Source organism: Neltuma alba, unplaced genomic scaffold, assembly GCF_004799145.2.
Source record: "Neltuma alba isolate B1F8T4 unplaced genomic scaffold, ASM479914v2 tig00012991_pilon, whole genome shotgun sequence".
Classification (NCBI taxonomy): domain Eukaryota; kingdom Viridiplantae; phylum Streptophyta; class Magnoliopsida; order Fabales; family Fabaceae; genus Neltuma; species Neltuma alba.
In genome coordinates, this window is record NW_021637344.1 from 244,335 (window position 1) to 269,172 (window position 24,838).

The window sequence follows — 24,838 nt, forward strand, 5'->3', positions numbered from 1 at the left end:
TTTTTTTTGTAGTGTAATTTACACTACAAAAAATCTTGTATTTAGAACTGAAGGAGTATTATACTACAAAAAAAATGTTATATTTTAGAACCGAAGAGTACTAAATTAGTGCCTAATCCCCTCCAGAAGTTCAGAAACTAAACGCGCCGCCTTCAAGTCCACCTAAAGAAAACTTCCTATCAGCGGGGGTTTTCCTTTCTTTCTTTTTTTTGGGGGGGGGGGGGGAGGGGGCGCAGGGAATACCCAGATGGATAGCAAGCCTTATCTTACATCAAGATTCCAAGACCAACACTGCTATTTGTTTCCCTAACCAAGTAACCGCAATGGGCATTTGTATGACTGGACAGATTTTCTGTAGCCACAACTGAATTCTTTTCGCCAAAACAAACATCTGTCTATTCTATTGGGATTTTTCTTTTTTTTCTTTTCTTTTTGGGGGGGGGGGGGGGCGCAAGAGACGCTATTGGCAATTATATTTCTCTAGCATGCGCAACCGCCTCCTTGCTGCTCTGTCTGAGATGAATTGGCAGTGGGTTTCAGATTCACATCGACCATATCTTCCTGTTTTGCGGATGAAAGAGTTTCCATCCCATCCCAGGCAACGCAGCAGCAATCTTACGAAACAGAGGCTGTAATTTTGCATTTGCAGAAGACATTAAAGACATGAGAAGCGGATTGGAATCATGCCAGGTTTTCTAGACTAATATAATTAGATCACAGACATCAGAGTTCAGAAGGATGTTCTGATAAACCGAAAAATGGAGATTAAATTGAGAATTCGTTAACACTTCACCTTGATATTGAAGCCTGCTTTTGCACTGGTCTCTATGAACATGACTCCTAACTCACGAGACTTGGCCTCCCCTTCTTCTATAGAAACTTGCCTGCTTATGCATCCAAGCATTATGATAAAATTTGCCTAGTAAAATCACAAATACTAGAACCAAAAACATAATTTGCATCCTACCTGGTAACTAAAGCTAACAACATACCAACTATTTGTAACTATTGATATAATCAAATTTTTTATTCTAAATTCTAAATACCATCTAGTAAATAATATTTTGATAGTTATAGAGTAATATTGAACAGATTTTAGCATATGTGAATTTTTTTTTAATATAAAAAGTTCAGGTGAGTTGGGTTTTAAGGGTCAAAACATACTTCCGAATTTAAAGAACACTTATAAAATTACTTGTAGATTGTTTATCAACAAGATTCTCATATCGATAGTGTCGGGATTTAAACTCCAACTATGGCAAATTGATAAGCCCATACGAATACAAAAAGTTATTTATTCCATTTATTGTTAAAATTAGTATAACTAACCATGTTTAACAGGATTAACAAATCTAGTTGCTAAGCAATAAGCAGAGAATTTCTTATTACAACATAATTTGGAGAGTTCCTTTCTGCTAATGGATACACAAATCGTAAGTCTTACCATACTTTAATGATAAAGCATATCCATTCACAAAAGAATCGAGACAATCAACTTCAGTGCGAGGGATTCATATCGCTCACCTCTTCTCAACAAGATCAGTTTTGTTTCCCACTAAGACAATGATAACATCACTACCGCGTTCTGTCCGTACCTCCTCAATCCACTTGTTAGTGCTCAGAAATGATTGCCTGTCTGCATCATAACAGCTTTATAAGAAACTTAAACAAGTACAATAGGTTTTGACAGATTGCCAATCTCATAACCAATAAAAAGATGGAGTGTAAAGCAAATCCATATGCTCATGCACACACATTAGAAATAGAAAATTAGATAGAGCACAAGAGAACAAACGGTGAAGTGTGTATTGTAATTCATAACTCCAAAATCCTCTTTCAAAACATTATAAAAGCTTTTCATTAGATGAAAATAGGGGCAAAGAAAAAAAATTACTACTCACTAGATACATCATATACAATAACTGCGACAGAAGAATCTTATGTAGCTTGGAATGAGACTTCTAAATCTCTCTTGCCCTGCAGTATCCCTGCGAGGTTAATATACAATAGATTGAGAAAACATAAAAGAACAGACAAAGTAAAAGCAAACGCCTACGCCATGCGCACCAGAATATACTGATGACGCCACAAGAGATTTCAGATCAAATCAGTGACCCGACATCCAATTTCTCTTGACAATGTTAATAAGGGAGCAAGGTTAATTCATGAAGTGGAATGATCAAAAGCCTTTACTGAAGTGAAAAATGAGAAAATAAAAAGGAAAACCTTACAGCGCTTTAAACAAAGAAAGCAGTTCGCAAATCTCCTGTACAAACTTCAATATAATAGATCACCTAAGGAGCAACCTATAACTCATTGCTCTCAATTTTCTTTTTCCACTTCCTTTTCTCTGATCTATTCGCTTTTTATATTCGTTCTAGTGGCATCTTCTTCATCAATTGCACTGATTCTAAGAATTCAACATCACTAGTGGCAATTCCTTATAGGTTTTATATAAATTAATGAATTATTAATTAAAAAAACAAAAAGGGATCGGCTGGTATATCACTTGAAGAGGAGCCTACCAAAGCTGCAAACGAACCGTTCGATCTTCAAGGTACATGGTTTTTGACAAAAAGTCAATTCCTATAGTAGCCTGAAAACCAGATGAACAAAATATCTGTCAAGAAACTAGCAGCCAAAAAGGGAAAAAGAATGAACAAGGGAGAAAACTTGAAGGAATAATAATTCAACACCCTAAAACCTCATTCATCTAATATCCATTAATCTACCTACTCGCACTCCTCCAAATCCTAAGCACATCTTGTAATCACAACAAAAACGCAACGGGTTCTTTTCTTTTCCTTCCCAATACGGGCATATTTAATTTCTGATATGTATCAGATTGATCCGCGTAAATCCAAATAGAGGCATGCATATTTGTATCATACATCGGAAATGTAATATCTGATAACATGGAAAGACAAAAGAGATCAACGGCATAAATATGCTACTTAAAAGAAGAACAGAGTTTTGCAATTTGTTTCCCTCCTTCTGCGCCGAGAGCTTGAATCCGTCCATTTCAGTGGAAGAGAAGTTGAACTGCATGAAATCAAATTGAGAAAGTAACGAAGAGAAGAGATTGGGAATGACCTGGTAGGTGGTGTCGAATTTGTCATACATGAAGCGAGTAATGATGCTGGTTTTCCCAACCGATTGATCACCCAAGAAAACGAGCTTGTATTTGGCGAGAGGGGAGACCGTCGCCATTGATGGAGATTGTTACGAAAAAGAGAATCCAGGAAGCAGTAACTGATTTATGTAACGCAAACAGGTCTCAGATCTGAATCTCCTAAGTTCTCATAGGAACACAGCGCGAAGCGGGAGAGAGACGAAAAGTCGAAAACGATGACTCCCGGCCAATATCGAGTGCGATGGGTTTATAAATGGGAGAAGAACAGAACCCGCCAACTTTGACGTGGAAGCCAACAGCTGGGCCTACACTGGCATGTCTGATCCGGTTATATTATATCGGGCAGTGTAATTAATAAAAAAGTCGGGTTGAACCGTCCAACGGGTTACTTTGGAAGTAAGCAAACTAAACGCAAGCTTATTTAGTCTGGTAGTTATTCATATAAATTACTCCTCCCTATTTACAAATAACTTCCAACTTATTTTATACAGAACCAAAAAAATTTAAATTTTATTAACTCTCATTAAAATTCAACAACTTTTTAATTTATTTCTATTTAATTTACATTAAAAAAAAATGGCGTATTCATATAAAAAATGTCTCTTAATATCCTATAAATACAACTAGAAAATGTCTCTCTGTCCGATGAGTATTACATACCCTGATGTTGATTTTACAAAAAACGCCAGCTGTGCATAACAGATGAAATTACTCGACTTTCCATGAGGTGAATAAGAACTTAATTTTTAAATAATAGTGTTACTTATCAGGTGCCTGCTGCTCCAAGGAAATCCTTGGATATGAGTAAAGACAAATCCTTTTGCTGGCTCAATGAAAATATGAGTAAATGCCGTCCATTGTGATAATAAAAGCGAGTTAAATTAGTTTTTTAAAATCTACCAAAGTATACATAATTTCTCTTAACATTTCAACATGTATTTAACAAATCTGTCTAATTTTTTTTAAAACAAAGAGTAACGTTTGGGGAATGTTGATCACTTTATAAGAAGAGGATATATAACTCTGTCGATTTCTCTGCCCCAGTCCACATGAACAAGTGCTCTCTTTCATGAAGTTGCAAGCTTAGGAATACAGCTAAGGTTGCGTTTGAGAAGAACATGATCTTAGAAAGCATCGGCTAATAAAAAAATTAGAGAGAGAGAGAGAGCCCGGATCTGGCATTTTTATGCCCGATGCCATAATGTAGTTTCTCTCACCGGTGGAGAATATGAGCACGTCCTGACACCAGGATAAAGTCACAAAGTTGCATGGTTCATCCAAAGAGTGGTGTAAGGATTCTGATTCCTCGTGCAGTCCTCGACCTCCATGTCATGTGCTGACCAAATCCCTTCCCCTCTCCCGCGGATCCAACAACACATCAACCAAAATGATTGGGAAAGAAATCCATAATCCATTGATGAATGCGCCTTTATTCATGGGAAACAATAAATGCAGCGAAGGCAATGGCATCTATATTCCATAGACTGTGAGTTCGCAGATAAAATCATAGGAAACACCTCTGGTAGACCAGAGAACTCGTTCAAATAACAATGGTTTATCCTGCGGGGCTAAAACGAAGCAACAGTTTCTATAAATGAAGAGCAGCTGTTCTTTCTCTTTAAATAACACGATTGTGCAGGTACTCACAAAGTCATGCAACAAAGTGATTTTGCTGAATTTAACATACAGCCGGTGTGTTGTTTCCTGCTTAAATGGAACTTTCAACAATTTTATTCATCGAGCAACAACATAGCCATGATTGAATAAATGATCAACTTCAAAAAACCATCATAAGTTTCAAATGGGGAAAAGAAATCATCACTAGCACCTGGAAAGCAACATTTGGGCCTTCAAATTTCAAAAGCGAAATGTTCCCTACACTACCTAGCGCTACCAGCACCAGACCTCATGCTGCTCCAGGGAAACTTGGCAACACCCTCAGCACGACTCGGCCTTCGACCGTTCGAGCCTTCTCGAGCTTAAACCCGGCAAACTTGGCAACACCCTCAGCACGACTCGGCCTTCGACCGTTCGAGGCCTTCGACCGTTCGAAGCTTCTCGAGCTTAAACCCGGCACCCTCTTCTGATCAAGCCAATGCCTCTTGGTTTCGCCTTCCTCAACAACGCTCGACTTGGACTGTTTGTTAGCCCGTTTCTTGTACTCCTCGATGATGCGAAGCGGATAAAGATCCGGCGAGATTGAAAGGGGGGTTCTAAGGGTTACATAGGCCTTCTTATAGTCGGGCTTTGCGATCAACAAACCACCGCGCTTCTTCTTTTTCCCCTCCATGTTCAAAGTTCGTACTTTTCGACGTCAAAGCCGTACAGGATTTGCAAAGTGAACGACCCTCCCTCCCAATCGGCTTCCCATGATCTTGGATTTCCAGTCGGCGGCTTCTACTCTCTGCGCTTCCAGTTTCCAGAAAGGAACAGAGCCCTTTTAACCGCGCCGCGGTGCGACGCCGGGTGCCCGCATCCTATCTATTTATTGCTTTTATTTGGACAAGTTTTCTTTACTATGAATGGGCCTGCCCCATGCCTTTGAATACACTGGGCTTTCATACACAATTCAGCTCATTTGTAACAAAAAACTCTGCTACAAATAGAGGTTAGGTCTAGGTCTAGCAGAAGGAATTAGTCTCTCACAACGTAACGAATCAAAATTTGAATTTTGTTTGGGAGAATATTTACATTTAGTACTCAACAGTATCTCGAATAGGATTGTCTCTAATAAGAGGATACCTACGCTTTAGTAAAAAAAAAAACTCTGCTTGAAGAGCAGGAGAGGTGTGGGGCGTGCGAGAATTGTGTCTTTCCGATTAAATATTCAGTTGACATTGATTAAGAGAATATTTGGATGAAAACTAAATCATAATTTTAAAAATAATTTACTATACACGAAATAAATATGTGAAAAATTTATATCGATTTGTCAAAAAGTACTTTTTAAAAACACATTTATGTGTTCCCAATACCCCCTAGACTATATATACGCTAGTAGAAATGTGTCCATTTTATGCCAAAATTTTATTTTAGTTATTACAATTTTCTTGGAAGTCTGATTTATTACAGATTTATTTACCTTTCCATCCCAAAAAATATTGATATTTTAAAATACTAAAATTATATTAGTTTAATATAAATTTAAATTTAAAACTTACTCAAATTTTGAGTGATATCTCTTTTATTAAATTTACAATTTCTTAAAAATCATGCAATTATAATTACGCACTCTAGGCAATGGATATTACCATGAAATATGATCTATTTGTTCTGTCATTTGAAATGATGAACCACGTTTCTCTTTTTGATATTTTCATCCAGCTAATTGGGTTTAGGGTGATGAAGCATGTTTCTCTAGTTGTTTCATTATGTTAACATATGCTCCAGTACCCAAATGAATACTTCTCTTATTCTTAATATAATACCTAATTAATTAATTAGAGTAAATTATAAATGTTAGTTAAATTAGTTAATATGATGTTTTTTAAAAAATATCCTAATCATCTTCGTTAATTCTTTTCCTCTCTTTCCTACTGATTATTGTTGAAAGAATATCAATACATTTAACTTTATATATATATAAAATATTAACTTTCTAATTAGGTAGGAGGAGTATTTAAAAAAAAAAAAAAAAAAGCATTGGATGCATGAATCGGCCCATGCTCGGAAAATAACAAGTTGGCACGTGCTTTTCATATTCGATATAGCAATGGATAATTTATAATTGCGATATCGGATTTGAATCTCACGTCGTACGGATTAAGGTAGGCCTGGAAGGGAAGTGGAGGTGTCTAGTGGACTCACCTCCATAAGCCATATTACTACCGCCCTTATCATAACATTTTCTCATTTAGCGGGCGCATAGAACATTCTTTGCATTTCTTGAGCTTAATTCTTACATGAGAAAGTTGTTCGCTCCATTGTTTTAAAGCAACTTGGTTGGTGCGTCAATGTTTTTATTATCGCGTTGTATATATAACCATGGCAGTATCAGTATGCGGCGTGTCGGTGAGCCTGAATTTAAAAGAGAGAAAAACGTTTCAAAAACTCTTACAAGCTCTTTTATGCTGAAACGAGGGATGAATTTACACTTCAAAAGTCAATGAGTAATGAGTAGAAAACAGACAAAACTGATGATTATCTTGGACCAAAACCAATGAATTACCACGCGCGCAACCTTAATCACGAATTAGTAAATTTCTGTGCCTAGAAAGCTTCTAAAGCTGCAGCAATAACAAATATGTCATGATCATGATCATGGCCTAATTCCTTGCATCCACACTCCTCCCGCTTCTTCATCGACCTCCTTATCTGGTTCTCCATCTCTGAAGCCGACGGCACTTGAATTTTGATTTCCACTTGCAGCTTAATTGGCTTGACACCATTTTCACTCTCCAGATCCATCTTCACCCATTCGTTGAACTCCGTGTTTGGCGATTCAAAAACAACTTTCCATGGAATCTCAGCCCTTCCTAGGATACGTGAACCCAAGATTTTCCCTAGAACAAGGGCGGTGTTGCTCTGACGGACCTCCAACACGATGCTTTCCTGCTTCAGGATCTCCAAGAATTCCTCGGTGCACGAACAATCTAAACAGAAGGATTCATCCCAGAATGAGGCAGACTGGAAAGAGATCTTTTGGGTGTCCACTTGAATTCTTTTGTTGGTTCCTGCGGAAAGATAAAACCTGGTAAAAAGGCTTCCCTTTCCCTTGGAATTGAACTCAACGTTTTGAGCTTGTATTATTCTCAGTTCACAGCTGAAGGAAGGAAATTTCTGAGACAGACCCATTGGGAAGGAGGAGCACAATGATTTCTAGTATTACAGACGGGCAAGCTAAGGAGCTCTGGGGAGAGAACGTGGAAGGCTTTGATGCATATATAGTGTGTGCATAATGGAGTGAAGTTGGCATATATTGCTTTCTAGGATGCCGATCTTCTTTTACAACACTATAATATGGCTAATTGGCTAGCCGACCACTACCTTACAGTTCTTAAATGATGATAATGGCAGTGCACGATTTAATCTTTGTACAAAAGATTGAGCCAAATATTATATCTTGTTGAGCAGATCCGATAACGATATTCTCCAATTTATTAAATAAAAGGGATCTGTTATTTGTCTCATAATCCACATTATATATGTATAAGCCACTTTTTGTGTATTTAGCTAATTATTAGTGTTCTCTAATTTGATTGGGAAAAAAAAAGTACTGTCTAATTTGAAACTTTTTACTTACAAAAAACAATCATAAATGTGATTAAAATAGATGCATTTTTCTATGTTTTGCACATAGTTTGAATGTGAAGTAAGCCTTAATATGGTTGCCTTATAAATAATAGCATTGCATTATACTCTTCTGGTTCTATTTATAAGGCACTTCTAATATATTTCATATAAACTGAAAAAAATTTAAACTGCATTCACTCTCATTAAAATATAATAACTTTTCAACTTTACCTTTTAATATATACACTTTTTTTGAAAAAAATAACTATCTACATTATAATAAATAAAAGATAAAATAGTACATTCATACTAAAAATTTAATGAAGTGACTTATAAATAGGATCAAGAAAAATCTTCTCTCTCTACCTTATAAATAGAACCAGAAAAGTAACTAATATTGATATGTGGATCAATAATTAAAAATAATTCACTGAAAATTTAGCCTTGAGTAAATGGTTGAAGATATTTTACTTCTCTAAAAGACGGAACATATTATCGCTCTTAATGTAATTTTTTATATAAAGCAATGTTTTCTAGTTTTAAAATAGAAGGACTAAATTAAAATTTTTAAAAAAATCAGAAAGAGCTCAAAATATATGTTACTTGTGTAAAAGACGGAACATGTTATCGCTCTTAATGTAATTTTTTTTTAACACAAAGCAACGTTTTCTGATTTTAAAATAGAAGGACTAAATTAAAAAGTTCTTAAAAACTCAGAAAGAACTAAAAATATATTTAAACCTAAAGAAACCCTTTAGAATCTCGAAGGGCTAGATCTCCTAAAACGACGTTTGCAAGTTGTAGGGGTGCTGGGTTACCATTCATCAGTTGCTGTGGGGCCAAGAAGGAAAAGGAAGGGTAAAGAATATATTAATTGCTACCAATGGTGGGTTGGATACTTTGTGTTTTTTTTTAGGTCAGATGGTGGGTTGGATACTTTAAAGGAATGTTTGGGTATGGGTATACGTCGTAGGCTCTTTCAATAAAATGAAAACACTGAGTACTAAATTTCATTATTAATGTAAAATTTAATTAACCAATTTAAAGAAACTGAAAAAAATTCTTAAATTACTTTAAAATTTCAAACTATTTATATTATTTTTTCCAAATTAATTTATCTCATTTTTTTAAATTAGTATATAATCTAATAATCCACATAAAGATTTCAGAAAAATCACATAATATACACTATAATTAAGTAACTTAATAACTTTTCTAGTATCTTTAAATTAATCAATTAGATCTTATATTAAAAACCAGATAGAATAAAATAAAATACTGTTGGGATTCCAAACCACTTATTATACACAAGTAACATACAAAGCTCATAAATTCACACAATTCATAATTCAAAAATTATGTTTAGATATTTATCATTTAAATTGTAATCACTGTTGATAGACAAGGAAAACGTAATTCAACTAGATAAAGAATTGCTTACACAGATGCAGGATCATCCTGTTCTTTACCTTCCCGCCTTATTAATAAAATAGTAATAATCATTACATCCTATAGTTACAAGATATGAATCAATATCAACTGCCAAAAGAAAAGAGGAAAACCTGTACATGAGTGATCTCCTTATCCTACAGAGGTCACGAATAGGTTTGTATGATACAACTTCATGACATTGACTATTTCCGCTTTTTAGCGTCGATGGCACCCATACAAGTCTACGGGGCAAAATAATGAACCTTCAATATTGGAAAGCCTAAATAAAGGAAAATATAGGACTTTCATCGGCAGAACTACTATCCACCTTCCAGCAGCCAATAAGTACGCGGATGACTTGGATTAATATCGCGAGTAACTCAACGGGAAGATCTACAGCAACACTCCCTCAGAATCATTGCTTGATCAAACGAAGCTCCCAATTACCCTCACCGTCAATCAGCCGTAGTTCCATAGAATGGTAGGGTATCAAAGCAGGACGCTGAGGCAGGAGTAAATATGTTTAGTTTGATCAGATTAGAAAGTAGTATGTACGTTTAATTTAGAGAAAAAAAGACAACGAATGCATTGTCATGTGCCTCATCAAATAATGCAATGAACATAAAAATCACATCAGGGATCAATATTGACCGAGGATCATGCATGTAGAATATCCGCGCAAGTATATGGTATTCATCATGTGCCTCATCATAAGCCACAGAAGATTGTACTTTCTTTGTTGTCGTACTATAATTTCCACTGATACTTACTTGCGAGGATGTAACAAATGTAATTCCCATATCCCTTGCCAGCCCATACAAGTGTTCTTCAACATCAACACTAGTCGCGCTGCCAACAATTTTTATTTTTTCAGACAAACAGGATAAATCAAGAATAATAATGGATATGATAATTATTTGTAGAGAGAGACAACGGTAATCATCATACGTACTTGGTGCACTCATCGAGGATGCCAAATTTAGGCTTGTGAAAGAACAAGCGTGCCTAACAAAAAAAATAAAAATAAACAGGGTGAAATGTTAAAAATCCAAACGAGAAGTCATTTTAAAATATGCGCAACCACTTCCTCTAAGAAATGTACTTTAAAGCGTATACTAAATCAGAAAAATAACGCACTCAAACTTTGACCCGTTCCATTTCAAATTCCTGGGAACTAATATTCACATACCATGCCCAGTCTCTGCTGTTCCCCAAGAGAAAGAATATCCTCCCAGTTTAGATTGGCATCCCAGCCACTTTTCTCCCTTTCCAGAAGATAATTCAACCGCACATTCTCTAGGATAACTTTCAAGCGTGTCTCCAACACATTTCTAGAGTCAGCATAACTTTTATCTGAAAAAGCAAGTACAGTGATCAGAACATCGCAAAATAAAATATAGATAATGAATCGACCCTTGAAAGCAATTGGAAGAGAACCAGAAGTGATGATTTGTTGACTAGAACGGCAGAATTTGCTCCTACTAAATTTATTGACATGAGAAACCTTCAACAGAACACAAAACACAGCAAAATACTAGTCTCTTCACACCATTATATATGCGCAACTGCAGTGACGTAATGCCCAAACGAAGTACTGCTACATAAAGTATTGCTGAAATACAAATTCTATGCTTATACCTATAGCTAAATTCCATTTTACTTTTTATTTCTGGGGCATCTCATTTCCACTTGCCAACATAGTTACCTTTTCCATCTATCTTCAATGCTCTAAGCTCTGCTTCCTCACGTGACAGAGGGTAAATTATTTGATCCCTCAGGGTTCCCAGGCATGTATAAGGCCGCTGAGGAACATAGAAGATACCACAACCTGACCCAGCCTCTTCATCCACATCTTCAGATGGTTTGGAAAGTCTTCCACTTGCAACAGGCCAAAGTCCTCTAAGAACTCTGAAAATGGAGCTTTTTCCACTTCCGTTTGGACCTTTTAAAATATGATAAATGCAATATTTAATAATCAATTACAAGAGAATTCATTTCACCATAGGAAACAAATTACAATGATAAATGCCAACCAGTAACAAGCAGACTGCCCCCCCGCACTATGTCACATGTCAACTCCCTGGCCAGCATCTTTTGGGCTGGGGTGACTATATCAACCTTAGAAAAGGACATTACATCTTTAGTTTGAACATCCCTCATCCTTGTTGGCGTGAAAGCACCACTCATAAAATCTCCTGTGTGGTCAAAGATCTTATTAGAATATGATGACTCTTGGCAAGAACAGTTAATGCAGCAGAAACAGACAAACATTTTTTAGTAACTTGCCTAGTGAAAGGGGAAATAGAGAAGACATACCAGATTGTGTTGCGTCGAGAAGTTCCTCAAGCTCAAAAATCCGGTTGATACCACCAGAGAGCTCAATGAACTTTCTATGCAGTTCAAGAATATCACCAAAAGCCAAAAAGCTTTGAGAAACAACAGATGCTAAGAACCTCAAAGCATGAGCCAGCTCACCTGTAAGAATAATACTGTGTTAGCACAAGAGGAAAAGAACCAGGAAGAGATGAAGATTAAAAAGAATAACTGTAAGCAGTCAAGATAATATTACCTTGCACGGATACTGATGCTCTGTCTCCCTTGTGTTCAAGGGCATACAACAAACTCAAGCCCCAAGTCACATTATGAGGGAGCTGCTTTGTGATAAAATCATCCAGTATACCAAACAGCCATTTCTTCTTTAAAAGCAACTTGGAGTGGCTAAGAAGCTCTTTAAATCTTGATTCAACCATCTGCCCATTGTAGAACAGTGAAAGTTATGGATTAAAAATAAACTGTCTGCGTCTACTGCTTGATAGTGGAATTTGAGCTGACCAGAACTAAAATGCAATTAGAATAAAATAAAGCCAACTATATGCTGGGCCTTTCCATTCAAACCTCATCGCCTGATTATATTTCCTCACATTAGAACCCAAAATATATTATAATATCGATATCTGTGATAACAAACATATCCTCCAATTGAGAACTTTTTTAAGAAGAAAAAACTATAAAATATTGTTTAGTTGAGGAGCTCACAGCCTTCTCTCGAGCACCACCTCCGAAGAAAGCAACAGATTCAGCATGTGTACGCAGTCTTTCATGCATGAACCTAATGGAAGCACCAAACAGATAAAGTTCAGAATGATTTCCCCAGACCAATTGCTAAACGCAATGATTGGAGCAACAGAAGCTAAAATGAACTAACCTAAAGGTTCCTTCAAGCTGTTGTTCTTGACTTGCCAAGTCACCAAAATCAGGAGTTACAGTTCTTAAAAATCCCAGACCAAGCAACATATAAGCATATAGTATAGCAACTCCCCTCTGACCTGTCAAAAGCTTCATTCTCCAAGTGAACCTCATGGAGAAAAGAAAATAAAAAAATATCTAAGTATCAAATACATTAAGTCAAGTACTACAAGATTGAACCCCAGGTAATAAAAAAAATTCCAACATTACAAGAATGAAGTACTCACCACAAAATATCTACAGATGGCTTTACCATCCCAGTGACCAGCCCTGATAAGTCTGTTGTTAATTTCTCCAAGTCATGAGTTATCCTCTGATCTGCATCAATATTTTTGTTTGCCATGTGGAAGACCTGCATAGATAGGCATTTAGCATTAATTTGGCACCCATTCCCCCTCATGGGGTTACAGAGCGGAACAAAAACAAAGAAGTTTTAGGTATTTGACAACTGTTGGAAACTTGGTTTGTATTACTATAACAAAAAAGGATTTACACCCCAAAACAAGTGTTCTAAGAAGAAAACACAGTCAAAATACAGCAATAATCCCTAATGATCAGCAACTAACCCAAGGAAAACTCATGTATATGCCTATCACAAAAACAAACACAATCAAAATATGATACTTGAATTGAAATTACCATGCATTACTAGACATAGTTTAAACATTCACATACAACCATGGACAGACGATGAATTTAGTGAATACATTTTCACTTACCTTGTAGAATGCATTGTTTTTCAAGTAATTCTTGAGTAAATGCTGTGTCAAACGAATCCTCCAGCCAAGAGCCAGCCTGGCTGTCAAGTGCCTGAAGAACAAGGCATATTTTCACCATTCATGATGTTAAGGTCAACAAAATCTTCTGTTTCTCTTTCTCTCTTTTGTTTTAATGCGTTCAACAGTTGAATCTTTTCATTATCAATAAATTACAGGAAAACAAATTTCCATGATAATTAGATTATTATCTTACATTATATTATGAAATCCAAACAGTAAACTTCTACTCAGAATTTTCACTAAAGTAAGTGCAGGACAGATATGATATAAGGTTTCAACCCAACCTAGTATGATATAGCATTATCAGTTCCTGGTATAAGATACAATCTATGCATATGGCAGGTTCAAACTGCAAAGTGTGCTTGTATTATAGAATGAAAATGTCTGACTCGTACATAGGGAATCAGTGTCATAAGCAAAATCAAAGAGGAAAGTGTTGAGAATCACTTCGACTCAAAGCTTAGTCACGTCAAAAAAGAGAAACTTAATTTGTGAAGTGAAAGTTCAGGAATAATTTTCTTATCGATCTTTATGAAAACTCTTTGGGCTAAACGTGTAGACAAAATACAGTATATGATATAACTTATGCTGGAACTTAACTTTCATAATCTCATGAACATGTGGTTTCTAACAGCCACCTAAGCAACTATTCGTGACCACTGCAGTGCACCAAGGGAGGTTAACCCACAAAACGTATTTATTAAATTGCATCCATACTGAAGAAAATGCATCACAAGCCATTAATTGGTGGGATGCAATTCAACACAAGATAGCAGCGTAAAGCAGCCTCTCAAGCTTTGAGTTACCAATAAAGTTGTAACGGATAACGTTGAGAAATGAAGACATTTAAACAGATAACCGATCAAGATACAAGAACACAAGGTACTTTAACAAGGATGCCAGGTCACCCATAAAAGAAATTCAGACCCAGCTGTGGAACCATGATTTTATTCTTTTACAATGAAAACATAATTGTACCAGTAACAATGGTCCTAGTGATTCAAAGGACAGTATGAAAACTACCAAATCTTGCCAAGAAAAATATAACCAAGCATGATTTGAGTTTGCAATTAAGCTTCTCTCCTATGGATGCTAAATTACCTTATAGAAGGTGCAATGAAGGAAGATGCACCGCTTTGGAGAATACTTATACCAATTAGCCGAATAAAGGAAGCCTTGTCCTGTTCCAGAACAAACTTCACAGTGGTACCTGAGAACATCATGCTCTTTACCAATATGCAGGTGGTCCCTCAGAACAATAAGAAGTCATATATGCAAACAGAAAATACCATTCAGTGATGCAATACGATCGGAGACCCATGTTCTTGATACGACAAGAAAAGCAACAGCAAGCAGTTGCGCTCCTTGTTTGTCAAATATAGTTGGTACCTGAACATAGAGAGTTCAAATAAGAAAGAAGAACTATAGATTATGCATTAACTCATATGCCTAAATAGAAGATCCTTTAAGAAGGGTGGTGGGCTAAAAGAAAGTGAAATGCACAAATGGCCTTTTTTTTTTCCCCGACACAAAGGACCACTTTGTAGAAACCATTTCATCATAGTAGGAACACAGACTGCAGATGCATCAGCAAACGAAAAGCTTAAGGGAAAATTTCTTGAGATATCTTATCATTGAAACATCCTCCAACTACTCTTCAACTAAGCTAAGATATATCAAGGTACGTCACAATACTTTGTTGTTAGCAGACCAGAGTTGATAGTTCAGTTTACATTGATTTTATGGGGATTTTAGTTAATCATGCAATATTTATAGAGTTGCCAGTACAGCATTGTACATGGACTATGACTTACTTTGTCTAAAGATGTTACTATCTTGCCTATTGGTGAGTGAGTTCTATGGGTTTAGCAGAGGACAAGAAGTCTTGAGTGAAAGCATATAACAAGAAATCAAATCCTTACTGAACAAGCAACAGAGAGCCACACAATGACTTCACATGATTGCAATGACTTCAGTTAAGTGATAATTGATTCGTAATTTACTTCAGCATTACTGCGCTTCATGTTTGGTTGTGTCACACAAACCATGTGACTTTAAGCTAATATTTTCATGAACAACCAATTCAACAATACTTTCCCCAGTATAACAGCCCAACTATGCTCTACTATCCAAAGAGTTCTTTTAAAAAAAGATGTTTTTAATTTTATTGAATAAATGAGTTAGTTTGGGGTATTAGTTGGGGAAGTTATAAGGTTCCATCAGCATTAATCTAGAAAAGGGAATAGCGAAATCATTTGTAAGCAAGCTTCGGACATAAAGGATTGAATTCCGTTCGTGTATGTAGTATCCTTCTTCTTCTACTTATGTGTCTATCTTCTCTATTATCTTTCCTATCTTCTATTCTCCTGTTCTAATTTCTCCTTCCCTATCCTTTTCATCTATCAGTGGTATCAAGCCCCGGTTCCTCAGACTGGTGGTACCTGGTAGGATGATTGTGGACATGAAGCAATTTATTAACCTAGCAATGAAATATGAAAGGGTGGGGGCCTTTTCCATGTAAGGTGCAAACCCTCATAAGGGAGAAACACCCAAGAGCGTGACAAAGTCTTTCAACCGCTGATAATTGATGGTGAATTCAAGAACAGTCGAAAACACATTCTTGAAGGCTGTCGCATGGGCAAACTACAGTTTGGTCTTCAAACAGTACATCTCAAGCATCCCAAGTTCTCCTGTCACATCTCCCTTCAGTTCTTCCCATCATGGCTTGGTATGAGGATTTAGAGCATTTCCAAGCACCAACTCCTCCAGGTTGTTGGGCCACGGTCACTGTCTCAGTTTTCTTCCTGCTGCCTGGTCTGTTTTATTGTTGTTGTCCGTGCTGGCCATCAGATTCTGAGAGTGGGTATTGATATGTACTAGTTATAGGGGTCATATACCATTGACATCCGTTTATAAAAAAAGTGTGAAGGCATTTGTGAGCAAGCTTTCGGTAATAGATTGAATTTTCTTCTAGTCATTGTCTCTTCTTCTACCTACCTATCTTCTCCATTCTCTCTCTATCTCTCTTTTTTTTTCCTTTTTTTCTTTTTTTTGCGTATACACCCGGTATCCTGAGCTAAGCCATCTTTCAGGCACAACAACGGAGTCAGACTAATCCGGATTGAGGCATGACAAGAACCATTAAGGTTAACACCGCTGGCCCCCAAGATGCTGCATAACCACGTCTCGAACTCGAGACCCGTGGTTACACTAGAATAGCCCTAGCCGGCTGATCTAATCATAGAGGTTTCTTTATTCTGTCTGATTCCTATTTTCCTATTCTATCTTCTTCTTCCCTATACTTTTCATGTGATCAGCTTCGAAACTCAGTAATTGTTGCACAAACTTGAATTAGCATACTCCAGTATCTAACTTCGTATGTAATGTTCAAAATCTCTAAATCACCCTTACCTTATGATATATTAAAGAAACACCAATCCAGTTACATTCCAACCATAATCAACCCATCCTAAGACTAGACATAGCCTACGTCAAATAAAGTTCTGAAACATCAGCAACCCCATAAAATAAAAAGCATCCACAATAAAACAATATGAGGGAAATTTTCTTTTTCTTTTCTCTTTTTACGTGGTGATATTACGAGGGAAATTTATATTATCCAACTTGAATGGCAGAAAATTTAACACCCAGTAAGGCCAAATCCGCAGAAAGTACCCACCAACACTTTGCACATTGCAGCTACTCTCAGCGGCAACACTCTTTTATTACCACGGAGTTGTGGTACTGCAGATGGTGCAATAGTATCATTTATGGACGGAGATGATGATATCACCTTTGTGATGTAAGACTGTTCCTTCGAATTCGCGAACACAAAATCCTAGACACAAGAAAAGTGAGGAGGGTATTCATCATTAAAAGGTGAACAAATGAACAATAAATGAATTATAAGAGAGAATATATGAAGATCCAAACCTTTTTATTCATGGCAAACGCTCGTTGAACAGCCTTTGCATCACTCTGCCGTTCTGTCTCCAACTCCTTCATTGTATCAATCTCCATTTCAGTAGAAGAGTCTTCCCTGGAGTTTAAACTAGTCTTGTAAACAATATCACACCCTAGAATAGATCACTGATAAGAATCAAAGTAAAATCCCAACCTTTTATAATGAACTGTCCAGCCTCCCTCACCATCTAAGGACAGAACAACATCATGGAATGCAACTAAAGCGGGACGATGCGATATCGTGATGCAAGATGTTCCCATGGCCCGTACTTTAGCACAAAATCGTTCTTCCATATCAGTTGTGACAGCACTAGTGCATTCATCAAGAATTGCAAACTTAGGCTTATGATAAAAAAGTCTAGCCATGCCCAGTCTTTGCTGCTCTCCCAAAGACAGTTCATCACCCCAGTTAACCTCCTTTTCAGGTGGATAACGGTCCAATAAATACTCAAGATCAACCTGGAATATAAGAACATGTGATTTCCATTAACAATTATATCAAGAAAATCAAAACATAAAACCCAAAATTTACCACAAATACGCATGATATAGAACGATATAGAGGATTAGATGGGAATGTTACATTTTTCAATAGCTCCACCATCCCACCATCTGTGAGAGGTTCAACCTCTTGATCTGCAGTGAGAGGATATATTAACTGGTCACGTAGTGTTCCAACAGCTGTGTATGGTCTTTGTGGCACATAGAAAATTTCCTTATTAAGATCAGAGCCAATGCCAGGTTTCACAATATGGCCAGATACCAATGGCCAGAGACCACCTAGAACCCGGAAAAGCGAGCTCTTTCCACTGCCATTTGGACCTTTGGGAAAACAATCATCAATACTATGTCAGAATAACCACGTCTATACATGTAAACTTCCAAAAACACAGGGGAAAAAAAAAAAAGCATGCATAAAATGTGTTCGTTTTGTTAAACAATGCAGATTCTTCTTACACCTGAAGATGCAAATAACAAAGATGCGTCAATTGATAGTGAAACTTTAACAATAAGACAAGCAGACAACAAAAATTTTATTTGTTTTTTTATTAGGGAGGGGGTGTTGAAGCAACACTGCTCAAAAACCAATAAAACAATTGAGAAACTTCTTAGGCTACCTGTAATCAAAAGATTAGATCCCGACTCAACCCTCAGAGTCAGATTATCCACCAAGACATTACCAGTTGGGGTCACGACCTGGATTTTTAGCACACCATCAATATTAAAATCATGACATAAAATATTGTTTCATTAATGATAAGTCAGCAGATTTTACTTGCCTTGACGCCAGAAAATTCAATGTAGTTAGCTTCACTAATGCAATTTCTACTTCCTACTCTTTGAAGTGAAGATTTCTCATTCACCAAACTTAGCTCGCTTGATATGGCCATTAGCTCATGAATGCGATCAGCGTAACCACTTAAAACACAAGGATGAATCAGCAAATGTAGACAGCTAAATGAACTTATGAAAAAGTCTTATAACAAGCATACATAAATCCAAGAAAACCCTCTGATATTAACTTCTATTACGCCAGAAATGAAAGATTAAATATACCTGAGACGATTAAGACGCCTTGCACTGATAGAAAGTGTTCCCAGGGACTGAAATAATGAAATGATGACACTAGTATGATATCTAAGATTGCTTAACATCTCTGCACGCCCTAAAGTTGAACTGTCAGGCCTTAGATGACCAGAGAAGAAAGGCTCAATGATCAGAATAACAGCAACAGTAGCACCAAGGTACTTTAATAAGAAGTCCTGAATCATGCCAAACCACCAATGGTCATGGAGCACAGTGTTCAAGTGCCTAACTAAGCTCCTAAACTTCTGCTGAATATGAGCTTCTTCTCTCCTCTCACCACCATAAAATGCTATACTTTCAGAATTAGTCCTTAATCGTGCATGAAGCTGTCGATACTCTCCTTCCAATTGTTGCTCTCTGGACATAAGCTTCCCAAAAGAAGGAGAGAAGTTTCTGATTGTGGCCCCAGCACCAAGTACATAGGCCTGAAAAAATTGACAACAATAAACATCAATTCTTAACATTGCCAAAAAAAAAAAATATCTTTCAGATTCCAGCCACCAGCAACAACGTAGACTACATTACAGTAGCTAGCAAAGAGAATTCCATGTAGTAGTACGGTTCAATTACAAAGTTACCAATATCCAGAAGACATATTTTGGGCTTGCATATGAACACAGCCGCCAAGTGTATAACAGTCCATCAGTTACGGCTATCAGATCATCCTGTACAATTTCACTCAACTCAGAACAGAACTTTGGCACATCACTAGCAATCCTTTGCTCCGGATTAATTATCCGGCCGTCAACATGTGACATTTTGTAATACACCATGTTCTGAAAGTAAAATAGTTGATGAAAAGAAAGTCATTAGGAAAAGCAAAGTTGCACATGATGCAATTATCAGGAAACTTCATAATTAGCCATGACAACCAAAAATAACTATTGGCCAGCTATTCAAAAAAGGAAATCAGTTAAAAAAGCAGTGTCAATTGTCAAGAATGCCTGGAATGTTCCTCAAGGCATGAGCCCAAGATCCCAAAGCCAATGCCAGAAAGGAACCAACCAGACCATCAGATCCCTTTTAACATTTTTTCAATTACTTCATAGTCATCTATGCAGCAGGTAGGATTTTTGACATCTACATCCCATTCCTTAAATAAACACAAGTCAATGGATCGATCTAATGCTAAAATCATTAGGAAAATTCAAACACTATTACAAAGCAAACTTACAAAGATTGCTGAGAGTGAGAAGAAAATACTTTGCGTATATACAGGAAAAAACAATTAAAACACGAGAAAGGCGACAGACTTCACTTAGCAAGGACTAATGACAACTAAATACAGACGCTTCATACGAGAATGTGTATATAAACAAGAAGTTCAAAACTAATGATCTAAAATACATACTAATTTTCACGTGCAATTTAAAAATGTCTACCTCAAAATAGTGAGAATGGATAAGCTTTGTCAAAATTTTTCTAAAGCGCAGACTCAGGGTTCCTGTTATGTACTTTGATGTGGAATGCATGGTTGATAGAAGGAAACACAAAAGAATATTTTCCGAAATTAACCGGAAAAATGATGGTACACGTCGAAGAAAAGCAGCACGAAATAGAAAGCCTTGCACTTTTGCTAGCCTGTTGCTCAAAGCAGTTCGAAGCACCTGCAAACAAGTATAAAAGACACACATCTTACATCTACTGAAACCATTTGCCACCTGTCAGATCATTGATTTAACAATTATCCTCTTTATCATTAGGGAGTCAACTAAAACATTAACGTGTCTATTCAATTTCATCATTTTCAAATAAATCTCATCAGCACAATGTGGTTCTGGTTCTAACAATCAAATAAACACTATCCATTTTGTTTTTCAACTTCAATCCCCATGCATTATTATTAAAATAATAATCTCTGTCAAACATAAAAAAACTACACTTATTCAGTTATATAATGGCAAAAAGTACGTAGTCCATCAACTGCAATCATATCTGCGTACCCAAGACAAGCATAATAAGAATAAGCAAAAATCATATTTGTCCCAAACAAGCCATGGCAGCGCTGACTTTCACCAAAGACATTGGCAGCGTCAAATATCATCATGAATAAATGCAAATTTATTATGAGCCACTCTGTTCCACATTATTGAAATGAAGAACAAAGCATCACCACCCATGACAAAATAGGCTTACCACAATGCCAACTAAAGCTAAAAGGTCCCTTGCACCTAGTTGGCCCATCTCTGATAAGAGGATTGCAGCAAGGACTTGAAGGGACTTCAATCCCCCTTTCTTTTGTTTACTTTTCGGTTCAGTAGTGCCCTTCACAATCTCCTCCTTGGTAATTTCTTTATCGTTATTCTGCCCATTGCAACGGTCAAGAAAATTGTGTTTATTAAATCTACACCTTGATTGTACATACACGGCCGTTCCACCAGCAACTAAAATACCAGTTGCAAGCAATAAAGTTTTTCTGCATTACCAACACAAAGAAAATGAATGAAATAAGTTACAATAGACATGCAAAATTAGTTCCACTTTGATGATATAATTAATTCCATTGATCAGCAAAGCAGTAAAAATATATAATGAGGGAAAGATACCATTATGTGTAAACCGACCACAATCAAAGTGGATATAAATATTTCAGGTATAAGTATAATAGCAATGCCAAGCTCAGGAAACACATTTTGATGTCTCAAGCAACAGCAATCCACAGAATGCATGCTTTAGGAAGAAGCAGCATCTTTAATTTTCTTTTAAATGCGTTCCTAGACAATTGCTAATTCCTAAAGAATCTAAATCGCATAGAATGAACAACTTTGACATTGTTGCATAGGAGTATCGCATATAACAAACTTTTTCACACCCCTCACATTTCATATCAATACTGTTTTGATTTTTTTATGCTCTAGGAACCCTGCTTTGAGCATATTGCACCCTATTTCTGATTAAAGAATGTGGTCAAATGTTAACCCAGGCATATAACAAAGATTATTCTTGTGAAATCATAAATAAAATGACTAAAAGCATCATAAACATGATACATTAAGTTAACAAGCAAGTGAATTAAGATAATGGCAATTCAAAGTCAAAGTCAGATATCATAATCTGTTATAAGTTGTCACCAGAAACAAATAGAAAATTCAATACCTCCTTGAAGCCAGGAAACCACGGCCATGCTCAGTTAGTTGCAACAGTTGAAGGGAAGGCATGGTTGAAGATCAACCTCTTCTTAATTCTCACAAAGATACATAAGTGTTGTGATTGTACAGCTTACTTTGAGGGGCAAGAAATTCTAGCAAACTTTGACACAAAAACAATAGATAAGCATCTTGCAGGAATTGTAAAAATTCAAGGGAAAGTAGAAAAAGCACCTACATGCAGATCAAATAGACATGCACTCTATCTCTATGATGCTTTAAGAGCACCATGCTCCTTACTTCCACTGACAAGGCCCCACACACAAGCTAAATTAATGTTTGGTTGTGAACTCTGGGAAATTCAACGCTCTAGGGGTGCCCTCATTTGTTTTTTTTTTTTTCCCCCTTGGGTGGCCCCCAAGGGGGGGGGTTTCAATTGATCGAATTCTCACTTGACAGCCAGGAAGAAGAAAACGCAAATGACAAAAGAGCTAATTCTTCACCCCATCTTTCTTGGAGGAAATCACTTAGTTTAATTGTCAATGAACTTACCATTTTTTATGAAGTTCCTGCTATCATATGTATTTCAGCATACACTACAAAGCCATACAACTTGTCAATGGCATCAACCACCAACCAAGTTTTCATGAGGGAAAATCCCTTCCTTTTATCTTTTCGTTGACCGTTTGTATTTTAAATAGCGTGATGATGCTGTAAGTTCAGCACATTGTCTTAAATTGCCGATAATATTCCTAGTAGGTGCCTATTTGCCAGGAGTCAAAACTCAACTAAAGATTGAATAAGCAACTGATGAAAATAGACAATTTGTCCATTAAGCTCATGCAAAACTTCGTTGGTTAACATTTATGCAGCAACATGAAAATAAAAGTAGAAATTATTGCACCAAATAATCTACAATGTTAAGATCCATTGTATGTCTCTGTGTACAGCATGTAGGGACAGAAGATGTTAAACCACAACATTATCTATGTGTGAACACAAGAGACATGGCTAACCTTTCATGTCTGACAATGTTAACCATGCTCCATCATTTCTAAAGCTTGGCAAGAAAGCATATTCCTATAAAATAATATAGTGTATTCTAACTCAGTACCAGCAAACATTTGTCGAAATAGTTGGTTTTTTTTAAGTTAAGCCCGTGGCAACGATCCGAAGAATGAGTCTGCAATAATACCGTCTGACTCAGTACATATCGGAGATGATAACACGAAGATATAAGAGCACATAACAGAAGTAAGTAGGGCATGCCTGGTATGATATGATATGATTCTAAGCCACCGAAGCTATGACCACCGAGCACAATTGTCACTTGACAAATTGACCGTGCGCAACACTGAATATTATGTGTTCCTGGCATAACCAAAGAAGTGAAAAAGCCATGGGCGGAATATAAACAATTAAAAACACTACCATTGGCGAGGAGCTGAAGAAGCAAACGTCACAGCTAAGTAGCGAATATTTAGGATCGAACAAGTTGAAAAGAATACCTACTAATGTCTCTGAGAAATGGATTGTGATGAGAGATTTGTCGATTCTGGAGGCGAGTTAGAGAGAGAAGGCGGTGATGAGTGAGAGAGAGGCACGGGTATGGGTGAGATACTGAGATAATTCTCAGACGAGTTCGGCAGTGATCGGGTCGGGTCAAGCAGTGATGGGATTTCGTATGGGGAACCTATTGGAAACGAGAAGCGCAGCATGCGAACGGTCAACCCGCTTCAAGGATTTTGGGCATTGAAGGATGTTGGTGCACGTAATAATGAATCCGAAAAAATTCTGAACTACCCGGATGCAGATTTGGGGTGTCGCTAAATTATTTTACCAACGGGGCAACCGTCCGTGTGAATTCTGGAGATAATGAAACACGCAACCCGTTGCACCTACTTTCCGGGTAAAGAGTAATCACTTTTCAGAGCTGCAATAAAACCAGGCCAGGCTCTTTGGCAGCGATATTTACCCAAGAAAACTCATCTTTGGAAGTACTAAAAAGTAGATTAGGAGCCTTCTGAACAAATTAACCCCAGCTCACATTTTATTACTACCTCCAATACTTAATATAAAAACTAATTTAATATTTAATTTGGTCCTAAATATAAGATCTCAATTCTCTTTATCTTTCATATTTATCTATTTTTTCTAAAATGATTATTGTAGTATTAAATGTTTATCAAATCATAATTTTAACTAATATACATGATTAGTAATGGTATTCTATGAAAAAAATAACATTCTATTTATTACAAATAATTAACTTAACAAATTTTTTTACTTTATCTAAATTGGTTAATTGCTTTTATACATAATATTACTCTTTCTTTTTTTTTCTTGTTGAGGGAAAATTACTCTTCAAAAGAGCTGGTAAT

The 24,838-nt window shown here is 36.6% G+C and overlaps 2 protein-coding genes, 1 long non-coding RNA gene and 1 pseudogene across 4 annotated transcripts; 1 reads left to right on the forward strand and 3 right to left on the reverse strand.

Moving 5' to 3' along the window:
* Window positions 1-74: 74 nt before the first annotated feature.
* Window positions 75-17,744, forward strand: LOC114733307 (uncharacterized). The gene is made up of 3 exons (XR_003739067.1): window positions 75-393; window positions 8,890-8,893; window positions 17,734-17,744. It is a non-coding gene; the product is annotated as an uncharacterized LOC114733307 (long non-coding RNA).
* On the reverse strand, window positions 407-3,327 carry LOC114733305 (ras-related protein RABH1e-like; annotated as a pseudogene).
* On the reverse strand, window positions 7,175-7,977 carry LOC114733306 (uncharacterized). Its single transcript, XM_028920755.1, has one exon. The coding sequence runs from the start codon at window positions 7,925-7,927 to the stop codon at window positions 7,343-7,345; it is 585 nt and encodes a 194-aa protein (XP_028776588.1). The 5' UTR covers window positions 7,928-7,977; the 3' UTR covers window positions 7,175-7,342.
* On the reverse strand, window positions 9,714-23,643 carry LOC114733303 (ABC transporter D family member 1). Of its 2 annotated transcripts, none has more exons than XM_028920751.1 (26): window positions 23,572-23,643; window positions 22,468-22,620; window positions 21,508-21,787; window positions 20,754-20,978; window positions 19,950-20,147; window positions 19,342-19,796; window positions 19,065-19,203; window positions 18,903-18,981; window positions 18,368-18,606; window positions 17,939-18,243; window positions 17,755-17,860; window positions 17,501-17,659; window positions 15,111-15,210; window positions 14,923-15,031; window positions 13,762-13,852; window positions 13,270-13,394; window positions 13,002-13,151; window positions 12,833-12,905; window positions 12,366-12,546; window positions 12,113-12,271; window positions 11,830-11,991; window positions 11,502-11,738; window positions 10,986-11,149; window positions 10,749-10,801; window positions 10,567-10,645; window positions 9,714-10,298 (listed from the first exon to the last, which is right to left on the reverse strand). In XM_028920751.1, the coding sequence occupies exons 2-26, from the start codon at window positions 22,527-22,529 to the stop codon at window positions 10,212-10,214; spliced, it is 4,017 nt and encodes a 1,338-aa protein (XP_028776584.1). In that variant the 5' UTR covers window positions 22,530-22,620; window positions 23,572-23,643; the 3' UTR covers window positions 9,714-10,211. The 2 variants fall into 2 exon arrangements, with proteins under 2 accessions (XP_028776584.1, XP_028776585.1); XM_028920752.1 differs by lacking the exon at window positions 23,572-23,643 and adding an exon at window positions 23,474-23,556.
* Window positions 23,644-24,838: the final 1,195 nt, after the last annotated feature.

Bases quoted from the DNA above. Each gene is read 5' to 3' on its own strand.
- LOC114733306 (XM_028920755.1), bottom strand. From the start codon at position 7,927: ATGGGTCTGTCTCAGAAATTTCCTTCCTTCAGCTGTGAACTGAGAATA.
- LOC114733303 (XM_028920751.1), bottom strand. From the start codon at position 22,529: ATGCCTTCCCTTCAACTGTTGCAACTAACTGAGCATGGCCGTGGTTTC. The intron at 18,982-19,064 runs GCAAGTAAAATC...CTAAAAATCCAG, and splicing joins TTGAATTTTCTGGCGTCAAG to GTCGTGACCCCAACTGGTAA. The intron at 15,211-17,500 runs GTGGGTACTTTC...CTCTATGTTCAG, and splicing joins CTGCAATGTGCAAAGTGTTG to GTACCAACTATATTTGACAA.